Source organism: Mirounga angustirostris, unplaced genomic scaffold (assembly GCF_029215605.1).
Source record: "Mirounga angustirostris isolate CCGP_5_RB_7025 unplaced genomic scaffold, mMirAng1.0.hap1 SCAF_14, whole genome shotgun sequence".
Taxonomy (NCBI): Eukaryota; Metazoa; Chordata; class Mammalia; order Carnivora; family Phocidae; genus Mirounga; species Mirounga angustirostris.
Genome location: NW_026991722.1, coordinates 960,565 through 982,388, shown reverse-complemented (window position 1 = coordinate 982,388; position 21,824 = coordinate 960,565). Strand labels below are relative to the sequence as shown.

The 21,824-nt window shown below is 43.6% G+C and overlaps 1 protein-coding gene across 23 annotated transcripts in view; it reads left to right on the top strand.

The window, feature by feature from the left end:
* The window catches only part of ATP9B (ATPase phospholipid transporting 9B (putative)), a 249,713-nt gene that overhangs the window by 89,531 nt on the left and 138,358 nt on the right, over positions 1 to 21,824 (top strand). For 21 of the 23 annotated variants that reach the window (XR_010407147.1, XR_010407148.1, XM_064577568.1 and 18 more), the window contains one exon: positions 13,565 to 13,645. The exons of the other annotated variants lie outside the window; for them this stretch is intronic. Coding sequence is in view for 19 of the 21 variants with exons in the window: in XM_064577568.1 (XP_064433638.1) it covers positions 13,565 to 13,645 (81 nt within the window). In the remaining 2 variants the exon portion in view is untranslated. The remainder of the gene's footprint in view (positions 1 to 13,564; positions 13,646 to 21,824) is intronic. 23 annotated transcript variants of the gene reach the window in all.

The window sequence follows — 21,824 nt, the reverse complement described above, 5'->3', positions numbered from 1 at the left end:
GCCCAACATGCGACTCAACCTCAAGACCCTGAGACCACGACCTGAGCTGAAACCAAGAGTTAGACGCTTAACTGACTGCACCACCTAGGTTCCCAGTTTTTAAGTTTCTAATTATTCTCCTGTTACAGGTCACAATTTCCTGCTTCTTTGCATGTCTGGTAATTATTTTATTGGATACTGGATATTCTGAGTGTTGCATATTTTTTCTTTTTTCAAAACCATTGATTTTCTTAGTTTAGCAGCTTGTGAATAAACTTGATCTTTTCAAGGCTTGTGCTTCAACTTTATTGGGGTGGGCCTAGAGTCCCCTTTATTAGTGATGCTGGTGTAATCCTAGTACAAGGGCTTGGTCTTTCTGGCACAACCTTGGAAATGCTTGGTTGTTCAGAGGTGCCTGTAACTGGCCGCTCGGGCCTGACCTGTCCCCCGTTCTGTGTCATCTCTGAGGCTGGTTCAGGGTAGGGCTCTCCGGCTGCACTCGTCCTGGCCAGACCTCATGTTTCCTACGCAGCTATGTGGCGGCGTCAGTAGACAGACTTGTGAGCGCAGTGCGGTAGCCTGCAGTCCCTTCCCCTTTGTTTCCCTTTCAGAGTCCTGCTCCCCAGAGCCCTGATCTCTGTCCCTAAATTGAGAAGGACTGCCGTTTGGGGCTTGGCTTCCCCCTCACCCGGTGGTATGGGAAATCCACTTCTGCAGGAAGCTGACCTCCCATGGGCCCCTATCTGTGTTGTCTTCTCCCAGGCGTCACAGGCCTGTGATGCTCTCAGAAGCACTGTGTCCATGTCTGAAAACAGCTGTTTCACATATTGTGTCCAATTCCCCAGTGTTTTTGGTGGAAGGGCAAGTCTTATACCAGGCACAACAACATAGCTTATAGAAGCCTTTGATTAATATTTAATGAGAAATAGCAGTGTCTTGTGGACTAACCAATGTATGTGACATTTCAAATTATAAGTAAAAGGTGGCTCATCAAGCATAGTAATTTCAAACACCAGATTACTGGGTCTTTGTTTTTTGTAGACCTGGTTGCTGTAGGGACATCCCTGCCAGGAGAATACGGGCCCCACAGCACACTCGTGTGCCGGCCATCCTCCTGCCTCACTTCCACTGTGTCCCAAGCTCACCAGTCCTTTGTCTTTGGACTCATTCTTGCAAAAAAGAAATGGAGGTTAATTTTTTCCTGCTTATAATAGTAATGTCATTGAAAATAATATACCATAAAAAAGATGATTTTACTTGTTAACGTTGGCTGCCATTCACATTTGGGTAACAGTTATTCCTGGCGGTGCCCCTTCTCCACCCTTCCCTCCACCACGCACCTGCATGGCTGGATGATACTGTACATACTTTTTAACTGTTCAACAGTATGCTGCCTAGCACTTGGCAAATTATAACTTCAGTACCCAGCCTGGTATTTGTTAGTGAATATGAACATTCACAGTTTTGACGTTTTATAGATGGTGTTAGAAATCTGAAGATAGACGCAGTTGAAGGGTTTCGATTCTTTTGCCAGAACACTGCCGCAGCATGTGCATCTCCTGGTGGCCTGCCCATCTTCCCCATGCGGTGACTATGACGTGTGTTTATACTGACACTTTTTTTTTTTTTTTTTTTTTTTTTTTTAAAGATTTTTTTTATTTATTTGACAGAGAGAGACATAGCGAGAGCAGGAACACAAGCAGGGGGAGTGGGAGAGGGAGAAGCAGGCTTCCTGCCGAGCAGGGAGCCCGATGTGGGACTCGATCCCAGGACCCTGGGATCATGACCTGAGCCGAAGGCAGACGCTTAACGACTGAGCCACCCAGGCGCCCTATACTGACACTTTTTTAGTGAGGTTGAAGACATCTCTTACCTAAGAAAATCTGTTTCTTGTATTTTAGTTTCATAAGTTTCTGTTTGTGGTGTCTGCCTGTTTTCCTGTTGTGTGTTTTCAGAGGTCTGTATGTGCACTTTGTTCATCGTGCATCAGTCTCCCGTTTCTTTAAGTCTCGTCGGAGTGTTTCCTTTGATGGTTTCTTTGGTCCCGTGGAAGTCTGCCTGCTGGGGGTGGCCCAGGACCCTGGCTGCCGTGGCGGCAGTGATTCGCACAGCTGTGTCCTGGGCTGCGCCGTGAACTGCGTGTGCCGAAGGTTAGGTGTGTTTCACGAAAAACAACTTGTAAAAATCAAGTGGTTACTGCCATTGGTCCTGTGTTTAGAATGTTTCCACTCCATGATTACATTTTAAATGATTACTTTGAAAACAACCCCTGCTTTACAGTAAGATCTCCTGTCCATGTAGCATTTATTTTGAGTCAAGCTGTGAGTGGGAAGTCAAACTTAAGAAAACAACCTGTTAGCCAGTCGTAGCACCACGCACTGAATAGCTCACTATTTTAGCAAAAATTTAAAATCGCCCTCAGTTGGTCTCACCGTTCTAAACTGTCAGCATCAGTGCGTGAGTGCGCCTGTCTCTCCCTACATTTGCCAGGTGTGTGTTGCTTCTGAACTTCTTGCCTTAGAATATCTTGTGCCAGGTAAATATTTTAAATTTTATTTAGGTAATTATTTGTTTTCCTTTATGCTTATGGGTTTTTCGTTGTGATCAGACGGCTGTTCCCCTACCAATACTATCGTTTTAACCACTTTAAGTGGTTTGTCAGTAGGAAATGAGAGGCTGGTCATTAGTATTTATGGTGTTATAGTTACTAAAGCGTCCCTTGCACATGGAGTCCCGGAGAAGGAAGATTCATGACGTCACTACATCTGTGCGGCTGCAGGACTGTCGGAAGAGTGAGTGTTGAGTGGGTTCTTTTGTGTCCCATCGTGTGACACAGGCCTAATGGTGCTGGAGCCCGCGAATTCACCCTCCGGCCCCCCCTTTCTCAGCTCTTCCCGAGACTCACTCAGACTGCCTGCTTTTGTCTGCTTCTCTTCTGTGGCAAAATCAAGCTGTGCTGTCGCTGTATTACTTAGGACATCTCACTTACAATTCTCATACTATTTGTGAAAATGGATTCGTGTTTATCACGAGACACTCTTGCAGCCTATTGGCTTCCTGATGTGATTTGAGCCGACTCGGGGGTTGGTGCTACTATTTCTCAGTTGTGTGTTTCTCCTTTGTGTCCTGTTTTTCTTTTTCTGGCGTACATTCTCAGTAAACCCTCCAGGATTTAGAGGGGTGGGGGAGATAAGGATGATGAATCATAGCGGACTGGGAAAGATTTCTGTTTGCTGTATGCACAGATGGGGGCCCCACCCTCAGTCTCCTTTGCAGGAATTCCAGTCAGTGGCGTGGACAGTTGGAAGTGCGTGCACTAGATAACCATTTGTAGTAGCTTTAATTTGCTAAGAGTGGTAGAAAGGAAAGTGCAAGGTTAAAACACTGTATTGGAAAGAATGTGTCTGAAAGAAAATCCCAAGCTCACAAACCAGTAAGGGTACTTGAGGTGACGATGGTAATGCAGAACTCTGGGAAAGCGCATCCACCCTGCGATGGAGGCCAGGGGTGGAACATCCTGCAGAGGAGGGGTGACAGTGTCCCACAGTTTGGCGGTGCTGATGTCATAGACAGGTATGGGTGTGCAGGCGCACACAATTGTATCTTTTTTTAAAGATTTTATTTATTTATTTATTTGAGAGAGAGAGAGAGAAACAGCATGAGAGGGGATAGGGTCAGAGGGAGAAGCAGGCTCCCCGCCGAGCCGGGAGCCCGATGCGGGGCTTGATCCCAGGACTCCGGGATCATGACCTGAGCCGAAGGCAGTCACTTAACCGACTGAGCCACCCAGGCGCCCACAACTGTATCCTTTTATTGCATGTAAGTTAGGTCCTAGAAGAGTATTTAAAACCCCCACTCTGTTACCATCTGTACCTTTGAGTGTCCTATTGGCCATGACCCACAGGATCTTTTCTTCATTTTTATTAGTGACAGATGTGTATAAATTTCAAAAAACAGTTACAGAGTTATAGTATACAACTCATGTAATGCTAATTTTTAAATTTTATGGTTGATATACTTTGATAGAGAGTTTGAGTAAGCATTTAGGTAAAGTAACTAGTAAATGAAAACATTTTAAGTTTTGATATGACCATAAAACCAAAAAGCAGTATATCCTAGAAAAAAGGAAGTTTAACTGAATTTCTAGTTCATTAATCAATTTAAGTTTTGTAGCTTCATATAATTTGGCACATATGGGTAGATTTCATAGGGAAAAAAGCTCCAATTTCATTATGGATTCAGGCACAGCAATTTGGTTTTTCATTTAATAGCTTACTCTTCCCCTAACTGTCACTCACTTTGACTTCTCTGCCTCTGATGTAATGGATTTGGGGATATTTGGTGTCCTTCCCTGTTTGTCGCATCATCAGTTGAGCATTGTGACACCAAGGAGTAAACGTGCAAACCTTAGACCTTTTCTTAAAGAACCGAGGTTACCACCAAGAATACCCTCTCCGATTTTGTTGTATTCCCTGATCTCGTGATGTGATCCATTAAAGTTGGAAAAAGCCATTTGATGATAACTGTGCTGCAGACCTGTGACGGCAGGCTCGGCTTCTCGTTGCCACTCGGGCGGCTAGAAGGCCTGCTTCTCCAGCACCCGTAGTTATCCGGGAAACGTGTCTCTGGCTTTTGTGATCAGGCAGATTTATTAACAACAGTGAGGTCACGATAAATCATGACTTGCTGATTTATTTCAAAAGATCCATATAGCAGTAAACAATACCATTTACATTTAATTAGTTTTATTGAACGAAAGGCAATTTTATTTGTAATGAACCACATGTTATGATTAAGGATGTATTTTAATGACCTTTAAGTAATGCGAACAAATGTTGCCCTTGACCTAATAGCAGAGGCTTTCCTACATTATTGAAAACTTGAGAATGATTTTTAAATTATCGTGAAAAGCCTCGAATGACATTCTCATTATTGTGCCATTATTCAGTCATTTGATGTCTTAATACACTAGATGAAGTGCATTCCTCTGAATGTTCATGCGCATGTAGAAATGAGGATTGTTGCTAGAATTGTTCTTTATTTCCATGTATCAAAAGGTAGTGAGAATGAAGCGAGAGCTTCATTTTTTGAAAAATACTTCGACAGGGTAATATTTAAACGATGAAGGGTTCTTAGACCTGCCTTATCCCAGAAGTCGTTTGCCTGCTTATTGAACATTCTCGTTGTATTTCCCTCAGTCCACAGTTATTACACAATGTGTTTTTTCTTGTGTAAACCAGCTTGACTTAACTTGAAAGTAACTTTCAATTGGTTAATGTATACTCTACAAACTGCAGTAGCAGACCCGCTGTGGTGAGCTGCTGTGTTCACGCTTTATCCAGTGTAGCATCTCTGTTCTCTAGAAAATTGACAGTTCATCAGTGTGTGTTTTCCAGGCCCTGACGAGGGTGTGTGAATGAGCTTTCCCAAGTCAGATTCTCAAAGAATTTCTCGGGCAGGAAAGGGGACGAGGTCTCCTTCTACCCTGTTGGCGTTCTCTGATGGCAGGGGCCGCCCTCAGTGTCACGGGCAGAAGTGGCAGGTGCTGTGTGTCAGTGGCCTCAGCGCCCTGGAGTCAGACTCAGTGAGTGTGTCTTGAACCCAGTAGTTCAAGGGTATTTCCCGTGGAGAGGGCCATTTTGGTCATATTCTGAGAGTAATTTTTGGAGGTTTAGTCATGAGTCTAATCCCTTCCTGTGATTTTGGAAGGACCTCACTCCACATATTAAATCCCTTTCTGCTCCTGAGGTCTGGAGTGGTTTTTGTGTCCTGAACTGATGCACCACAAATTAGGAGAGAAGTTTTTTCCCCTCACTTGACAGCCCAGAGGTGGGTGGTCCGAGGCTGAGAAGGCAGCTGTGTCCTCATTGATAGGTGACTCTCACCTGTGTCCCACGTGACTGCTCCCCTCCTGCCATAGCACGTCTCGTCATGTTCCACCCCACGCGGCGAGAGCTGGCTGGCAAGAATGCGGAGGGAGGGCTGCATTCTGCAGCGGGGGCCATACGCCATCGAAGGCCTGGGAGTCCTGTCGTTAACGGGAGCTGGGGAGGATGGTGGGATGTGGGATGGCTCTGCTGTACCGTTTCTTCCGTTTGTTTTCTGGTGAGTTTTCTTTGATTTCCTCTCGTACTTCCTCCTGGGTGGTGCACACTAAAACTTTTCAGTTAGTTCTCCTGGAGGATATTGCTGCCCTCAGAGCAGAATGCTCCCTCTGGGGTTGTTATGGTTACCACGTTTATTAGAATCAGATCTTTCACACTTGTTCTTCCAGTAAGTCTAAGCCACTTGAAGATTTGTGTGCTCCCCACTCACCTAGATTAAAGTAGGAAATAAATGAAATGTAAACCGCGAAATACATGTTTTCTAGAAATGAAGGAAGCTGTATCATTTTTAGGCTGTTGCTTGTTTTCTGTGAAAGAATTTTTTTTTTAAGTGATAGAGCACGATGTACAGCCCACCATTCGAGGCTCCCACGAACAGAGGAGATCAGACAAGGCTAGATAAATTGGGGTTTCCAGGAATAGAAGAGAATAAATACAAATCTCTAATATATTTTAAGAAATCTGGGGCGCCTGGGTGGCTCAGTTGGTTAAGCGACTGCCTTCGGCTCAGGTCATGATCCTGGAGTCCCGGGATCGAGTCCCGCATCAGGCTCCCTGCTCGGCGGGGAGTCTGCTTCTCCCTCTGACCCTCTTCCCTCTCATGCTCTCTGTCTCTCATTCTCTCTCTCAAATAAATAAATAAAATCTTAAAAAAAAAAAAAAATCTAAAAAAAAAAAGAAATCTGAGGGGATATTACAGTCCAAACAGAAGCTATGAAAAAAGATCACGTGGAAAGTAGACCTCTTAGAAAGACATGATTGCTGAAATAAAAACACGTAAATAGGACTGGAAGATGGATTGTTCTGCAGCTCTGAAAATGTAGGCCAGAGATGGGAAGCATGCAAGGATGACTACCATTTCTAGCTCAGTCCTTAATACTACCTGTAATCACTTTATGTGTGTGTTTTCACTTGTGTTGAGGTAAAGTTGGGAGACAGTGAATTGCACATAATTAAGCCGTACACTTCAGTACACCTCTGAAACCATCACCGCAGATGAGATAGTCTGTAGCCCTTGTTACGTGTCTGTGACCACCTGCGGTCCTATCACCAGTGGCCAGTGTTTTCAGTCTTCTCAGCTCTCCTGTGGCTCCTCATACACCTGCCCTTAATCCCTTTCCTCTGCAAGGTAAGATCATGTGAAGAGAGAAGGGCAGGTGTGTGATCCTCCTCGCATGAGCTTGCCTTACAGAGGAAGGGGATTATAGCAAGTGGAAATTCCTTCTATTTCCCACCAATACATGAACCAGTGCTATGCATATTGGTATTTATTTTTCCTCCCTTTGACCTGTTATTATGATGAAGAATGGTTCCTTCTTCTGTTAAAGGATAATTCTTCCACCGCTTTGGCCCAACACTGCTGTTTAGAGACCTTGGCAGCAAGACCACCCCCTGCCCTCTCTCTTCCTGACCCTCCCTCACAGGCTGTCTCCTCCACTGCGGCCCACAGCTCCAGTGTCTCAGACATTCCTTTCGCAGTTTTAGGTTAGTTGAATGTATTTAGAATTCTGTTTTACTTTATCTGTTGGCTTTTTAGCTATACCTCTTCACAGTTGCTAGAGATCATAATATGCATTTAACTGAAAGTGTGCTGTGAAAAGTTGAAAAAATTGTGTCACTTGACATAAAATGTAAGAACCTTGTCATCGGATGGGTCCATTTACCCTCCCTGTCCTTTATGCTGAAAACGTATTGTGCCCTTTCTGTACGCATGTACGTTTATATGCACTATGTCTGCATTTGAACCGTTCCAATGTTGTAGCTGTATTTTAAGGAAAAATTAAGTGGAAAAACAGGATTTATTATTTTTGTTCCTCACCATTCCTTCCTAAAGACTGAATTTGTACTGGATAATATTTCCCTTCAGCCTAAAGAATTTCTGTTAACATTTCTTGTAGTGTATGTCTGCTTATAGTGAATTCTCATTCTCATTTATCTGAAAATATCTTTATTTCACTTGCTTTTGTGAAGGATGTTTTTGCTGAATATTGAATTCTTGGATGACAGATGTGTTCCCCCCCCCCCCCATAGCACTCTGTTTTGTTCCACTGTCTCCTGCTTCCATTACTTCTAATGAGAAATCAGTGTTGTTTTGATAGTTGTTCCCTGTGTGTAATACGTCATTTCCTCTGGGTATTTTTGAGATTGCTCTTTGGTTTTTTAGCAGTGTTACTTTGGGTTTTCTTTTCTTTCGTTTTTTTTTTTTTTTTTTTTTTTTAATTTTTTTTATCTGTCTAGGGGTTTTCTAGGCTTCATGCATCTGTCTGGGCTGTCAACATATTTTGCATATTTTTAGTCATTATTTCTTCAAATAGTTTTCCTTCCCCATTCTTTTTCCACTCCTTCCAGGAACCCAATTGTAAGCATGTTAGATCTCTTGATACTCTGTTAGTGGTACTGCAACCATATCCTTTCCTAAATCTTTTTTCTTTGTGTTTTCAGATTCATTATCTCTTGATCTTTCTTCAAGTTCACTGACTCTGTTCTTTCATCTCCAATCTCCTGTTAAGTTCATCTAATAAGTTTACTTCGGATATTGTATTTTTTTAATTCTAGAATTTCCATTTTGTTCTTTTTCCTTAAATATATATTTTTTTCTGTACTGTGGTTTCCCATTGTTTATTCTTTAGGAGAATATTTTCCTTTAATTCTTTGAGATGTTGAAACTGCTTTGAAATTCTCATCTCTTAATTCTGATATCTGGTCATCTCAGAATTAGCCTTTATTGATTAAATTCTTTCCTGAATATGGATCTTGTGTTCTTATGTCTTCATACATCTAGAAGTTTGGATGGTGTCTTCAGCATTTCTAATGATACATTATAGACACTCTGGATTGGCTTATGTTCTTCTGAAGAGTACTGTTTTTTGAATTTGGTTTTGTTCTGCTTGGTAGTTCACTGGGCTGAAGTTGAACTCTGAGCTCTGTCTTCCCTGCATTTGGGGTCTTTGTTCACTTCTTTCAGCTGGACTGCTAGAAAGCCACCCCGCATGTGGGGCATGTGGGGTCGGGGTGAGAGGATGCCAGAGTTAGGGCCCCTCCGAGGCACTCTCCCACCTCAGGTCTCCACGTCCCCTGTCGCTTCTCAGCTGCTGCGGTTACCCCCATCTTTGGCCTCTGGGTCTTCATGCCTTCAAGTCTGTGATTTTTCTAAGTGTGGAAGCCACGCTAAAACATTTGTTCTGAGGCAAAACCAAAATAAAACAGATAACAAAAAATGAAAACGAGAACTATAAAAATGGTAAACTCTCTGTTTTGGGGGACCTTCAAGACCACCCCCAGTTTTAATGATTACCTAGGAGGACCCCCCCCCCCAGGACTCAGCACATAGTCTTCCTCATGACCATGATTTATTCTAGCAACGGGACACAGGGCACAGACAGCCGAGTGAAGGGCCCTGGGGTGGATCTGGAGGAAGCAAGGCGCACGGTTCTGGAGCGCCTCCCAGTGGACTCCCACAGGATGCGCTGTACACCCCCAGCAGCACATTATGAGAACACAAGTGAGATGGTGCCTACCAAGGAAACACAGGAGAGACTGACTCATGGAGGCATTCCTCTGTCTGGCACATGCCAAGGTGCCAGACTCCCAGAAGGAAGCATATGTTTGATATAAACCACGCTGCTTGAATAAATTGTTCAGGCACAGCGAGTCTTTCTTATCTGGGAATGGTGGGAATGCTCCTGAAATCCACATCTCTAGACCTCACCCAAGGGCCAGCCTTGCTTGTGAGCAGGCCTTTCTCAAGTCTGCGTTCCTATTTCTGCACGGCCCACTGCCTCGGCCAAGGCGTCTTCACAGGAGAAGTGCTAGCAGTATTGTTGTTCTGGGACCTCACCCAGCCGGGTGAGACCGGTCTGCATGCCTGCTGCCAGGTCTGCCCTTTATAGGCCCTGGCCAGAGCCCATTAAAACAGTACCATTCACCTTTTACCACCATGTCCAAGTGAGAAATCCCAGCTGCCAGACATGCTTTAGGCCCGGCAGCCCCTTTGAATCTCAGATGCCAATCACTGGCAGCAGGAGGGTTTCCTGCTGGACTGGAGAGCCTGCCGACAGTTGTGAGAAGCAGAGGTGCCCTCCTTCCTCTGCTCCTCCCCAGTGTTGTGCCACCAGGAGTCCTCACGTTGTCTTCTCAGACTTTCACCTGAAAGGGTTTTATGCAAGAAGCACAAAACATTTGGGGCGCCTGGGTGGCTCATTCGGTTGAGTGTCCGACTCTTGGTTTTGGCTCAGGTCATGAGATCGAGGGATCGAGGGACCTCAGGGTCATGAGATCGAGCCCCACGTCGGGCTCCGTGCTTGGCGGTGAGTCCTCTTGAGATTCTTTCTCTGCCTCTCCCCCCACCCCCGCTCATTCTTTCTCTTGCTCTCTCTCAAATAAATCTTAAAAAAAAAAAAAAGCACAAAGCATTTTTTACATGAAATTATTTTTTTCTTTAGAGAAAGAGAGAGTGTGTGTGGGGGGGGGGTTGGGGGAGAGGGGCAGAGGGAGAAGGAGAGAGAATCTTAAGCAGGCTCATGACCCTGAGATCATGACCTGAGCCGAAATCAAGAGTCAGGCTCTTAAGAGACTGAGCCACCCAGGTTCCCCATACAGGAAAATATTTTTATACAACTTAATCCTGAAGACACATCATGTTTAGGAATTGGTCAAGAGGAAATCTGAATCTTCAAACCGTTTCAGAATGGCTTTACATACCCCACCACTGCTTTTGTCCCCATCATTTATCTGGGGAATGGCCCACAAGAGATCGTGTACTTTCTGGGGTAGCGGCACTTACTAATCAAACTACCTTACTCTAAGGTGCATACAGGGGGGAGGTGAGGGAAGTGGGTTCAGGCTCGTGGTCCACTGTTGCAACCTGCAGCTGATCTGGAATGCCAACTCCAAGTTAACAGCAACCAGACACTCCCGAGACAGATGGGACTGTGGAGGGGTCACCAGGATGGGATGGGCCTCCCTCTTGCAGCTTTGGGCAGGGGTCACAAGTTGGTACCCCTCGCATCTTGATTTCATATGGCCCATCAGAGCATGGGCCCTTGATTGTGGGCAGCTCAGGTAAACTGGATGGCCCAGCCAGCATCCGGGTTGCTTTAATGGTTAATTTCCCTCCAGGGGGTGTGAATCCTTGCACCTGTTGCAGGTCCAGCTCTGTTTGTGAGCCTGTTCCTGCATTCGGCTTGGCGCTGATCGTGCCGTGCTTGGAACAGCCCTGGCAGACCACATAGGGCCCAGCCTGGAGTCAAGTGCAGGCATTTGGGGTCTGTGAGTCCGGGGTTCCAGGTGATGTGACTTCCAGGCGTGCTGTGAGAGCTGTGCGAAGACGCAGCATCAGCCCTGCTCCAGGGAGGGCTTGAGGGGACGGTGGAGATGCGGGGAGGGGCGCCTGTTTCTCAGGACACACTGGGAAGCCCGCCCTGTTCAGACATCAGCTTGGCCGTCCATCCACAGCTTTTACCTTGCTGTGCAGTGAGCTTGAGTCTGACGAGTTCTTGTGTGAGGGGCTAGTTTTCTCTTTTTCCATTAGTTTTTTTCAGTAGTCACTAGATTGTTGTATCAAACCTGCATTTGTATTACAGAATTTACCTTAAACTTAGAAGTCTCTTCTCACTTTCCAGTTGAGCGCCTTCAGTTATCTTCAGGTGTACGCGATGCCCATTGTTAATGTGTAGATTACTAATGAAACGGAAAAGGAATTCTAGTCTTCTTCAGAGGGCAGCAGACAGACTGGAAATGCGGGCAGCACATGGGCCAGGGCACTGTGGCTTCAGGGTCCTGAGTGAGGGCAGGCAGGCAGCAGCCCTGGTGAGGAGCATGGGGACACAGCGGGCTGGGGTTCTTTATCTCCTCGCGGATGTGGGTCTTGTTTAAATTTCAGGCCTGTAATGAGGACAGATTTCTTAAACTTCCTGTATAGCATTGTACTTGTCCAGCTTTCTGATAGCCAATTAAGAATATATTTTTTAAAAACAACTGAAATACCAAGAATTAAAAGACTTCTAATAGTTTACTCTGAAAGGCTCCAGTATACTCTCCATTCGTGGGTGTAACTCACCCACTTAGAATATTATTTGTGTCCACATGAATCAGTTTGAAAAATACGGGAGCATATTTAGATTATAACAAATTCAGTAGGTCACTCTACATCCACATGATCATTTGCATCCTCCCTGTGTGAACTCAGGTATGCTTCCTACCTGTGTGCTTTGGAGTTTTGTCTCCAAATGTCAGTTACACGCTGGTCACGCTGGGACATGTGGGATCACCACACAGAAGACATGGGAAGTCACTTGTCCGTGGGCTGTCTAGTAGGCAGTACAGTCAGAATCCCGTGTGGGTGTTGTGGTTAAAGTCCATACAGGCAAGGAACTTTTCGGTATTATAAATTCTTTGTGATCTCCTGGTAAAAATAATCATGCACCATTAAAAAAGTAAAATTTGTTATCAATACATTTTCACCTATTATAACATTATTTTAATAAAATTATATAGTTTTAAAAACTAAAATTTCTAAATCAGCAGATGTACTTTTATAAATTGTCTTTTTTTTTTTTTAAAGATTTTATTTATTTATTTGAGAGAGAGAGAATGAGAGAGAGAGCACATGAGAGTGGGGAGGGTCAGAGGGAGAAGCAGGCTCCCCGCCGAGCAGGGAGCCCGATGCGGGACTCGATCCTGTGACTCCGGGGTCATGACCTGAGCCGAAGGAAGTCGCTTAACCAACTGAGCCACCCAGGCGCCCTAAATTGTCTTAAAATAAGGTGCTTCAGTGTCATGTATGGAGACTTACTGTCTAAGCATTTACCTGTTGCCCGTGAATAGGGTAACCTAAACCACTTTTCTTCTACTTCAAAGCTAGTTCTGGGAAAGTTGTTGTGATGTGTGAATAGTTAAAGCCTTCCCATACAATTTTATAAATATAGATCATGGGGATGTGCTTCAGGCACATGGGAGAAATGCAGTATGTTTTAGAGCGTCAAGGAAGTCAGTTGTTTATGGCAAATGCAGTAGCTGTTAGAAGAAAAACATGGAAGTAAATTTAGGAATTTGCTAATTGTTTTATAGAACTTATGCGGAATTGTGAGGATTACTTAAATCCCACTAAATTCTTGGGTACCCGTGTAACTTCTGAATACTCATACACAGTATGGCAGAACTCCACGAAGTGTATTTCCACCTTTAAACTTGGAATCTGGGACAGCCCCAGGCAACATGAGGCTTTTGAGCAGCTCCCAGGTGCACCTATTGTTAAGCAGCAGTCTGTTAGAACCAAGAGAAATTGCCACACCTCTGTTGAGCTTAAAAATTACTTCCCTTAGTTCTCCTCCATCCTAACATAGTGTTGGCACACAAAATATGGGAAAACCAACCATCACTCTTGGTAAATAACATACGAAAAATATTAGTTGGTGATTGAAAAATTTCCAAGTAATTTTGTCTAATTATAATGTAATTAATTCAGATATTCTGTATTCCAGGACCTTTTTTCAATCAGTGCTTATGTTTATGCTCAGAAGCCACAACTGGATATTCATAGCTTTGAAGGCACATTTACCAGGGTAAGTTAAATTTTTGTTAAATACAAATATATTCATTGTGTATATAAGTTAAAAACAGCAAACCTTAAATTTGAATAAATGAAAACAAGCTTTGAACGGAAAAGGGAAAGCCTAGAGAATGTTTCAGGTTCTTAAATTTTCCCACAGTCTCTGTGGGATACACTCAGTACAGTGTTTTTGTTTAGCATATTCACCCTGGAGAAGGTCCTTCTCCCTGAAAATACTAGGAGTCAGTAAGATGGAGTACTTTCACTAGTTCAGTGTGAGTTTGGATAGGATTTAATACACTGTGGCGTCCACAGTGTTTCCTGGTTCGTACTGACTGGATGGCTGTGCCTCTGCTCATGTACACGTGTGTGCTTCATCTGATTCTTCGCACGATCATGGGACTTGAAGTCCCTTCTCCCCGATGACTCCCCGATCAGATTTGGAGGACTCAGTAACTTTAGATTTTAACAGCTGATATTATAAATGCTTTATAATACTTAAGGGGTTTTTGGGGGCACCCGGGTGGCTCAGTCGGTTGAGCATCTGCCTTTGGCTCAGGTCATCATCCTGGGGTCCTGGGATCGAGCCCCACGTCAGGCTCCCTGCTCCACGGGAAGCCTGCTTCCCTCTCTCGCTGTGTCTCTCCCTGTCAAATAAGTAAATAAAATCTTAAAAAAAAAAAAAAAGAAGGGCGCCTGGGTGGCTTAGTCGTTACGCGTCTGCCTTCGGCTCAGGTCATCATCCCGGGGTCCTGGGATCGGGCCCTGCGTTGGGCTCCCTGCTCCGCGGGAAGCCTGCTTCTCCCTCTCCCACCCCCCCACCCCCGCTTGTGTTCCCTCTCTCGCTCTCTCTCTCTCTCTGTCAAATAAATAAATAAAATCTTAAAAAAAAATATATATATATATATATAATACTTAAGGGGTTTTAGTATTATAGTTTACTTTTAACTGTGCAGATTTCTGTTGGTATAGTCTGCTTCGTTTCCCTCTTATTCACGTACCAGGATTAGTGAGCTGTTGTCATCATTTGAGAAAGCACTTGCTAATGCCAGATAATGAGGAAATTATGGGGATGTAAAAATGAGGATGCCTGTGGAGGAGATAGTCATTGGCCATTGCTCTGTAACTTTATTTTTACGAGTGCTTCAGTAACAGTATGTTCAGGGTGTTCATGGAAACAGATGAGGGAGACGAGGCAGTGTATAATGAGGTCTGGAGAGAAAACCAAGATCTTTATGTGTTTTTGTAAAAATATTTATGAAAAAAGCATCTTCTAATTAAAGACAATTTAGCATATTTGAGAAAAAGCTTTTCCAAAGGGCTTCCTTAGTACAGTAAGAGTTATTAACTTAGGGGGCTCCTGGGGGGCTCAGTCAGTTGAGTGTCTGCTTTTGGCTCAGGCTGTGATCCCAGGGTCCTGGGATTGAGCCTCACATCAGGCTCCCTGCTCAGCTTCTCCTTCTGCCTCTGCCACTCCCCCTGCTTGTACGCTCTCAAATCTTTCTTCTGTCCAAAAAATGGATAAAATCTTAAAAAAAAAAAAGTTATTAACTTAGCCACTATTAATATCTTGGAATATTATTTGCTTACTTCCTTTCTGTTTCACAGATTTATATTGCTTACCACTTGCTAAGAGTTGGAAATGTCTGCTAGACAATGTGTGGAATCCCCCTGAAGTCAGTGCGAGGGCGCAAGGGTTTGGCTGAACACAGCCAGGCTGCAAAAGCGCAGTTCACACAGTGCGTGCCTGAGCATGGGACAGTACGTGACCTGTGTGCGTGGCCGAGCGTGTGAGACTGTATGTGAGTGAGCGTGCAGGTGTGGGGGAGGGGTAGCCAGGCTCCTTCCTGAAGGTCTCGTCAGAAGAAGGAAGAAGCCATTTAAGGATTTTCAGCTTAGAAGAGAGATTGTAATATTGGTGTATGTAAAAGAGTCCTCTAGACTTCCGGTTTGCTTGGGATGAAGGCAGTCACCTGAATTTGCTCCCGTCCCCACTGCGTCCCCAAACCGTACAGGTCAGGTGCAGGTAGCTCGGGCCGCCTGTAGCTCGTGCACGCAGCACACAGGGGAGAAGGAAAACACTGAGCTCCGGTTTCTGTAGTGAGGAAAAGTACCCCACATGGCACAGTCAGCTCCAGAGCCAGGAGAGGGCACACGGATTTTCTCTCGGGATTTGGATCTGATGGAGGCTTTGGAGTTCTCTGAACTTACATGTATCTCGTGTGAGTTACTGCACGTTCTTGATGGGAACAGTCCAGCTACCTGGCCTTTTGTGGCCTCCATTTGGTGTTTCTAACAAGATTTTATTTCACTCCTTTTAAATACATTCATAGTGAATTCTGGATTATTTTAGGAGAAAAAGCTTTATTATTTGTGTACGTCTTTCAAAAGGGAGGAAAGGAAAAACCATGCTAAATAACTGGTTTTCTAACTAGAAAGTGGAAATCATCAGTATTAAGTGAGCATTTAAAGAAGTGACATCTGCATATATTCCTTTTCTAGAGTATGAACTAGAAAGGAGAGCATACATATTGTATATCAGCCTAAGTAATTAAATAAGAATCAGAGCAAATTAATTCAGGTGTCCTGTGGCAATACATGTATTATGTATTCTGTTGCCTGAGCAGCGTCTAATTATGCACATTGTGAATAATGTCTGCTTCTGCTTACCCTATAATGTAAGGATAACCTCAGCTGCTCATTATATGACATTCCGAGTAATATAAATGATTCATATTATTATTATTGATAGAATTGATTTGCTTATTGTTCAGGACCTAGCAATTCTCCCTGAGGTTTAGAGTTTAAAACTAGCCACTTTGAAATATTATCAGTATTCCTAGGTCTTTAACATCGCCTTCCCATTTAATGTTCTTTATATGCACTTTCTGCTGTCATTTCTTCTGCAAACCATAGCACACTCATCATTGTTCAGGTCTTTTCCGATCAAAATACTCCCTTTCTAAAAAGCATATCTCTGTTGTTTGTTAAGAGGGGTGCACTATTGTGAAAACAGCTTCACATGGTGACATTTTGCTTTCTCCCTCCCCAGAGCAGATTTCATCTTTGCAAACTGTGTAACATTAAGGAGAAGGAAACCCAGAGACAAAGTTACTTAGAGATAATTGCTTTCCCATCTTCCCAATCTTTATTCTGTACTATATGAGATTGGTAAAGAGCTATCTTTTACAATAATTTTCTTAATATTAGAAAAAGTTTAGTGTTTAAAGTCCATCATTGTTATTACAGAATTGAAAAGAAACTGCATAGATACTGTATGTTCTTCAATACATAATTGTGCTAGAAATAGACAAAATGAATTCACATGATTAAATAGTTGTAGAAAAGTAATGGGAGAACCAACTTAAGTTTCTAAAATGAAATTGTATTGAACCTTTTATTTGCAGTTTAGAAAGCCTTATAATAATAGAAAGACTTATAAAGTTTACTATTTTAAAATATTTATTTTACAGAATGAGTGAGAGAGAGAGAGCACAAGCGGGGTGGTGGGGGGAAGAGCAGAAGGAGAGGGAAAGAACCTCAAGCAGACTCCCTGCTGAGTGCAGAGCCTGACACAGGGCTTGATCTCACGGCTCTGAGATCATGACCTGAGCTGAAATCAAGAGTCGGATGCTTAATCGACTGGGCCACCCAGCTGCCCCATGTATATTTTTTAATGCCTTATATTCTTGGAGTTTGACAGTGGGAAAATGTCGTACTAAAGGATATGCGTGCATTAATGTTTAGATGTCCATATGTAGGGACCCCTAGGAAGAGTTTCAAACTCATAAAATTGTACTTATTTGTACTTTTGTGGTCACTTGATGATGGGCAGCTACAGGCAGGTTGGCCTAAGGGAGTGCTTCAGCTTAGAATAACAGCCGACTGCTGGCTTCCCACGGAGTGCAAAGATAAGGGGCGCTGGAAAGTAGAGGGGGAGCTCCACGTGTTTCTACTCTTTGATTTCTTCAGTTACTGGGCCAATATGGGTGCCAACTCTGTGCTTGGTGCTCAGAAGATCCAGGTCAACACCATAGTTACATAGCTCACAGTCTGGGTCGGGGGGGGAGAAGCATGGAAATTGCCACGATACATGAAAATAACTCAGAGTTCACATTAGAGAATCATTTTATTTGTTTCGTACTTTAAATGATAAGTGTGTGAGTCAACAACTGGCAGGTTTTATCCAAATTATATACTACTCCGTTTGCTAGGTTGTGGCTGTAACTCCTAGATGAACATATAATTGAAAGGTAAGCCATGTGGACCATATTTGGGAAATGGGAGTGAGTCTGCATAGGTTGTTCTCTGTCCAACAGTGTCTGTCAGGGTTGGATTCTAAGACCATCTCTCAGTGGATCAGAAATTAGACATTTTAGTTCAGCTGTAAATAAATTCAAGTACAAAACAGTTGATGCAGAGAGGCCACATACTTCTCTTTTGAATGTTGATGCTTTGTTCTGTAAAATCATAAAAGTCAAAGGGAAACTCCGTTTTCTTGGAGCATTTATTTCTCGGGTGATTGTTACCTCTGCTTTGAACAGCTGCTTGGTTAAAACAGAGGGACCAAGCGGCAGCTCCCTTGCCTGGCATTTTCCCGTGGAGGAATCGACCCTCAAGCGCAGCACTTGCATACCGTCCTGTGTGGTTAAGACACTCATGACGGTACACCGGCTGCCGTGCGGGGCTCCGTCGGAGGCCGGCTGTGTTTGAACGTCTGTGAGCCTGTGGTCACCATTGCTGTGAAGCTGTATAAACTGAAGTGGTTACCAGTGCTCCAGAGTGTGACAGTCTCCTTGTGACAGAAACACTAGCGTTACTCTTCTGACTCTTCAAGTTGTTTCCCAGAAACACATTTTTAGTGGGATAGTGGGAGCCTAATGTTTTTTCTTCTTAAAGAATACTCTTCCATAGTATTTTGTGTATTGATGCCGTTACGTAATTATCAGTAGGTTTTTCCAGCTACACCTACTAAATGCAGCAAAGTGTAGAACAGATTTTATTGGACAAACTATATTTGAAGAAGTAACTTCAGAGCAACTGTAAGATGAAAAAGAAAGCGTGTGTGTCTCCAGAAGCAGAGCTTCGGCCGTACGCGGGGCCATGTCCACAGATCCCTTTCATCAAGGGCCGTCTGTGGAGCTCCTGAATTTCAAGACCCAGTTTAAGCACCGATATCTAGAAGACTTCCTTCTCTTTTCTGTTCTTTGCTGCCATTGCACTCCTGCCCGTCCGTGTGTGGCCGGTGGCCCACTGCCTGTCACTGTGTGTGTCCATTCTTGGCTCTTGCACTAGGACCAGGGACAACTGCGGTGAAAGGCGGTCTCAGCCGTCCTCCTGGCCCCAGCCTCTAACACGGGCTGTGGGCTCTGCTTAGGTACCGAGTGCCTCTTGGAAAGAGTAGAATGAACTCTCCTCTTCCCACAGGACGTACCTGAGGCACAGTTCCATTACATACCCCTCTCTATTCTTAAAATGGGTTGATTTTCAAGAAGGAGCACCCACCTGTGTTTTGAACACTGAATGGCGGTCAGATGACGAAACCTGTCTCATCTGTCGAGTGGTAGCTTTCTTTTTAGGGCACTCTGATGGCATTGCGCGGGCAGATGGGTGTGGTCCGAGGAGTTAACTGCTGACCGTCCAGTGCTTGGAATGCAGGAGGCTGAGCAGCGGCTGGTCCTGCTGTCCCATGTCCACGAGGCAGCTGTGTGCCAAGCCCTTCCCTTAAATTCAGTTTAAATGACAGCTTTTCACCTGATCAATATTTGCAATACTAGGGGAAATATTTTGGAAACTTGTCAGGATTGGTTTAGATGTTGTGCCTCACAAATAGATCAGAGAACCAAATATCTAGCAAGTGTCTTCCAAGTAGTTAGCAAAACGGCCAGAATTTATATCATTGAAAATGATTTCATGAGGGTCGCCTGGGCGGCTCAGTCGGGTAAAGGGCTCGGCCTTCGGCTCAGGTCATGGTCCCGGAGTCCCAGGATTGAGTCCCACGTCAGGCTCCCTGCTCAGCGGGGAGCCTGCTTCTCTCTCTGACCCTCCCCCTGCTTGTGCTCTCTGTCTCTCTCTCTTTCACATAAATAAAATCTTAAAAAAAAAAAAAAAGGTTTGATGAGTGAACGGAAAGAAAACACCAGTAGCACAAACCTCTGTTTCTTACACGCATGTTTGAAAATTTCGGTTTCTTTCCTCCTTCCCAAGTTACTTTTATTTCTCTGGTCTTAAAATACAGTTCTCCGTGGAGGGGGCATTAGAGAAGAGAGACGCATGGCACTCAGGACAGTGGCACGTACAGGCAATGTGCCAGCACACTTGAAATCTTCCCTGGGTTACTTCCAGGGGCAGGGCTCTGGGCTTTTGTAATTCTCTATTCTAGAAACACTCCATAGTCAAAATTGCAAGAATGCTGTATAGACCATGTCTTCAGATCAAGGCGAAAAGTTCCCAGATCTGAAATATTTTTGTGTTTAAACGTACGCATTAAAATGTAAAGGTAAAACCAGGGTGTGCGTTATTGTTATTGTGATAATGATGTGTGGCCGTGCTTGAGATCTGTACACAGTACAGCTTAACATGTCTTAACATACAGCTTATCTGTGAACTTTCGTTAAATGAAAAATATCTAGTACAGTAATTTTAAAGAAAAATACAAATGTTGCCTTTATAGAGAGAGATACAGATATGTGTTAGGTTTAAAATGTTCACAGATACACTTTTTTTCTCCCATGAATAAAGGTACATTTGAAAAACATAACCCTTCTCCTTAGCAAAAGGCGAGGAGAGGATATTCTATGATAGCCACTAAGTAGAGGTTGGTGGGTTAATTTGTAATTTATCTGTGATAATATTTTATACTTTTCCAGGAGGGCTGTAGTTGTTATTAAGTTACATATTGGAAGATAAAATTTTAGTTTGCTGCCTGAAAGAAATAGAACATATAGTGGTTTAATGCAAATTTGAAATTATTTTATTTATATTAAAGTTAAATATCTTAAAAATGAATTGATTAAAGGCATTCTTTCCACTTATAATTTCATTTTATTTAAATATTCCCATATGTTTTGTAATTTTTTTCATTTTGTTATGGTGAAATACACATAAAATTTACCATCTTAAACATTTTTAAGTGTATAGTGCAGAGGCAGTAAATACGTTCATTATGTTGTGCAGGAATCACCGCCATTCACCTCATAAAACTGAAACTCTGTCCCGATTAAACACTCAACTCCCCCTGCCTGCTCCCTGCAGCCCTTGGCACGCACCATTCTCCTTTCTGTCTCTGAGATTTTTTTGGCTGAGTACCTCATGTAACTAGAATCATGCAGTGTTTGTCTTACTGGGACTGGCTTGTTTTACTCGGCACCAGGTCCTCAAGGATCATTTGTGTTGTAGCAGGTGCAGTAGACTCAGTAATATGCCATTAGGTGGATAGGCCACATTCTGCCTATCCATCCATCCATCCATCCATCCATCCATCCATCCATCCATGGACGTTGGGTTGCTTCCATGTGGTAGCTATCGGCGATAATTCAGCTACGAACATGGAGGTACAAATATCTCTTCGAGACCCTCCTTTCCATTTTCGGGGGGGTCCATACCCACAAGTGGAATTTCTGGATCAAGTCGTAATTCCGTTTTCAATATTTTGGGGACCTGCCATACCGTTTCCCACAGCAGCTGCGCCATTTTACATTCCCACCAACAGCGCACAGGGGTCCCGTTTCTCCACGTCCTCTGTTTTCTCCTCTTCTGAGCATTGCCATCCTCATGAGTGTGTGGTGTAAAGTGGGACCTCATTGTGGTTTTGATTTGCTGTTCCCCAATGATTAGTGATCTTGAGCATCTTTTCATGTCTTTTTGGTCCATTTATATATCTTTGGAGAAATGTCTATTCCAGTCTTTTTCCCATTTTTGAATTTTTTTTGGTGGTGGTGATGAGTTTCAGGAGTTCTCTTTATATTTTGGATGTTAATCCCTTGTCAGATCTGTGCTTTGCCGATATTTTCTCCCATTCTGTGGGTTGTCTTTTTACTCTGGATAGGGTCTTTTGATGCACCCAAGTAAAAAATTTCATGAGGTTCGATTTGTCTGTTTTTTCTCTTGCTGCCTCTGCCTTTGGTGTCATATCCAAGAAATCACTGCCAGATTCAGTGTCATGAAGCTTTTGTCCGATGTTTTCTTCCAAG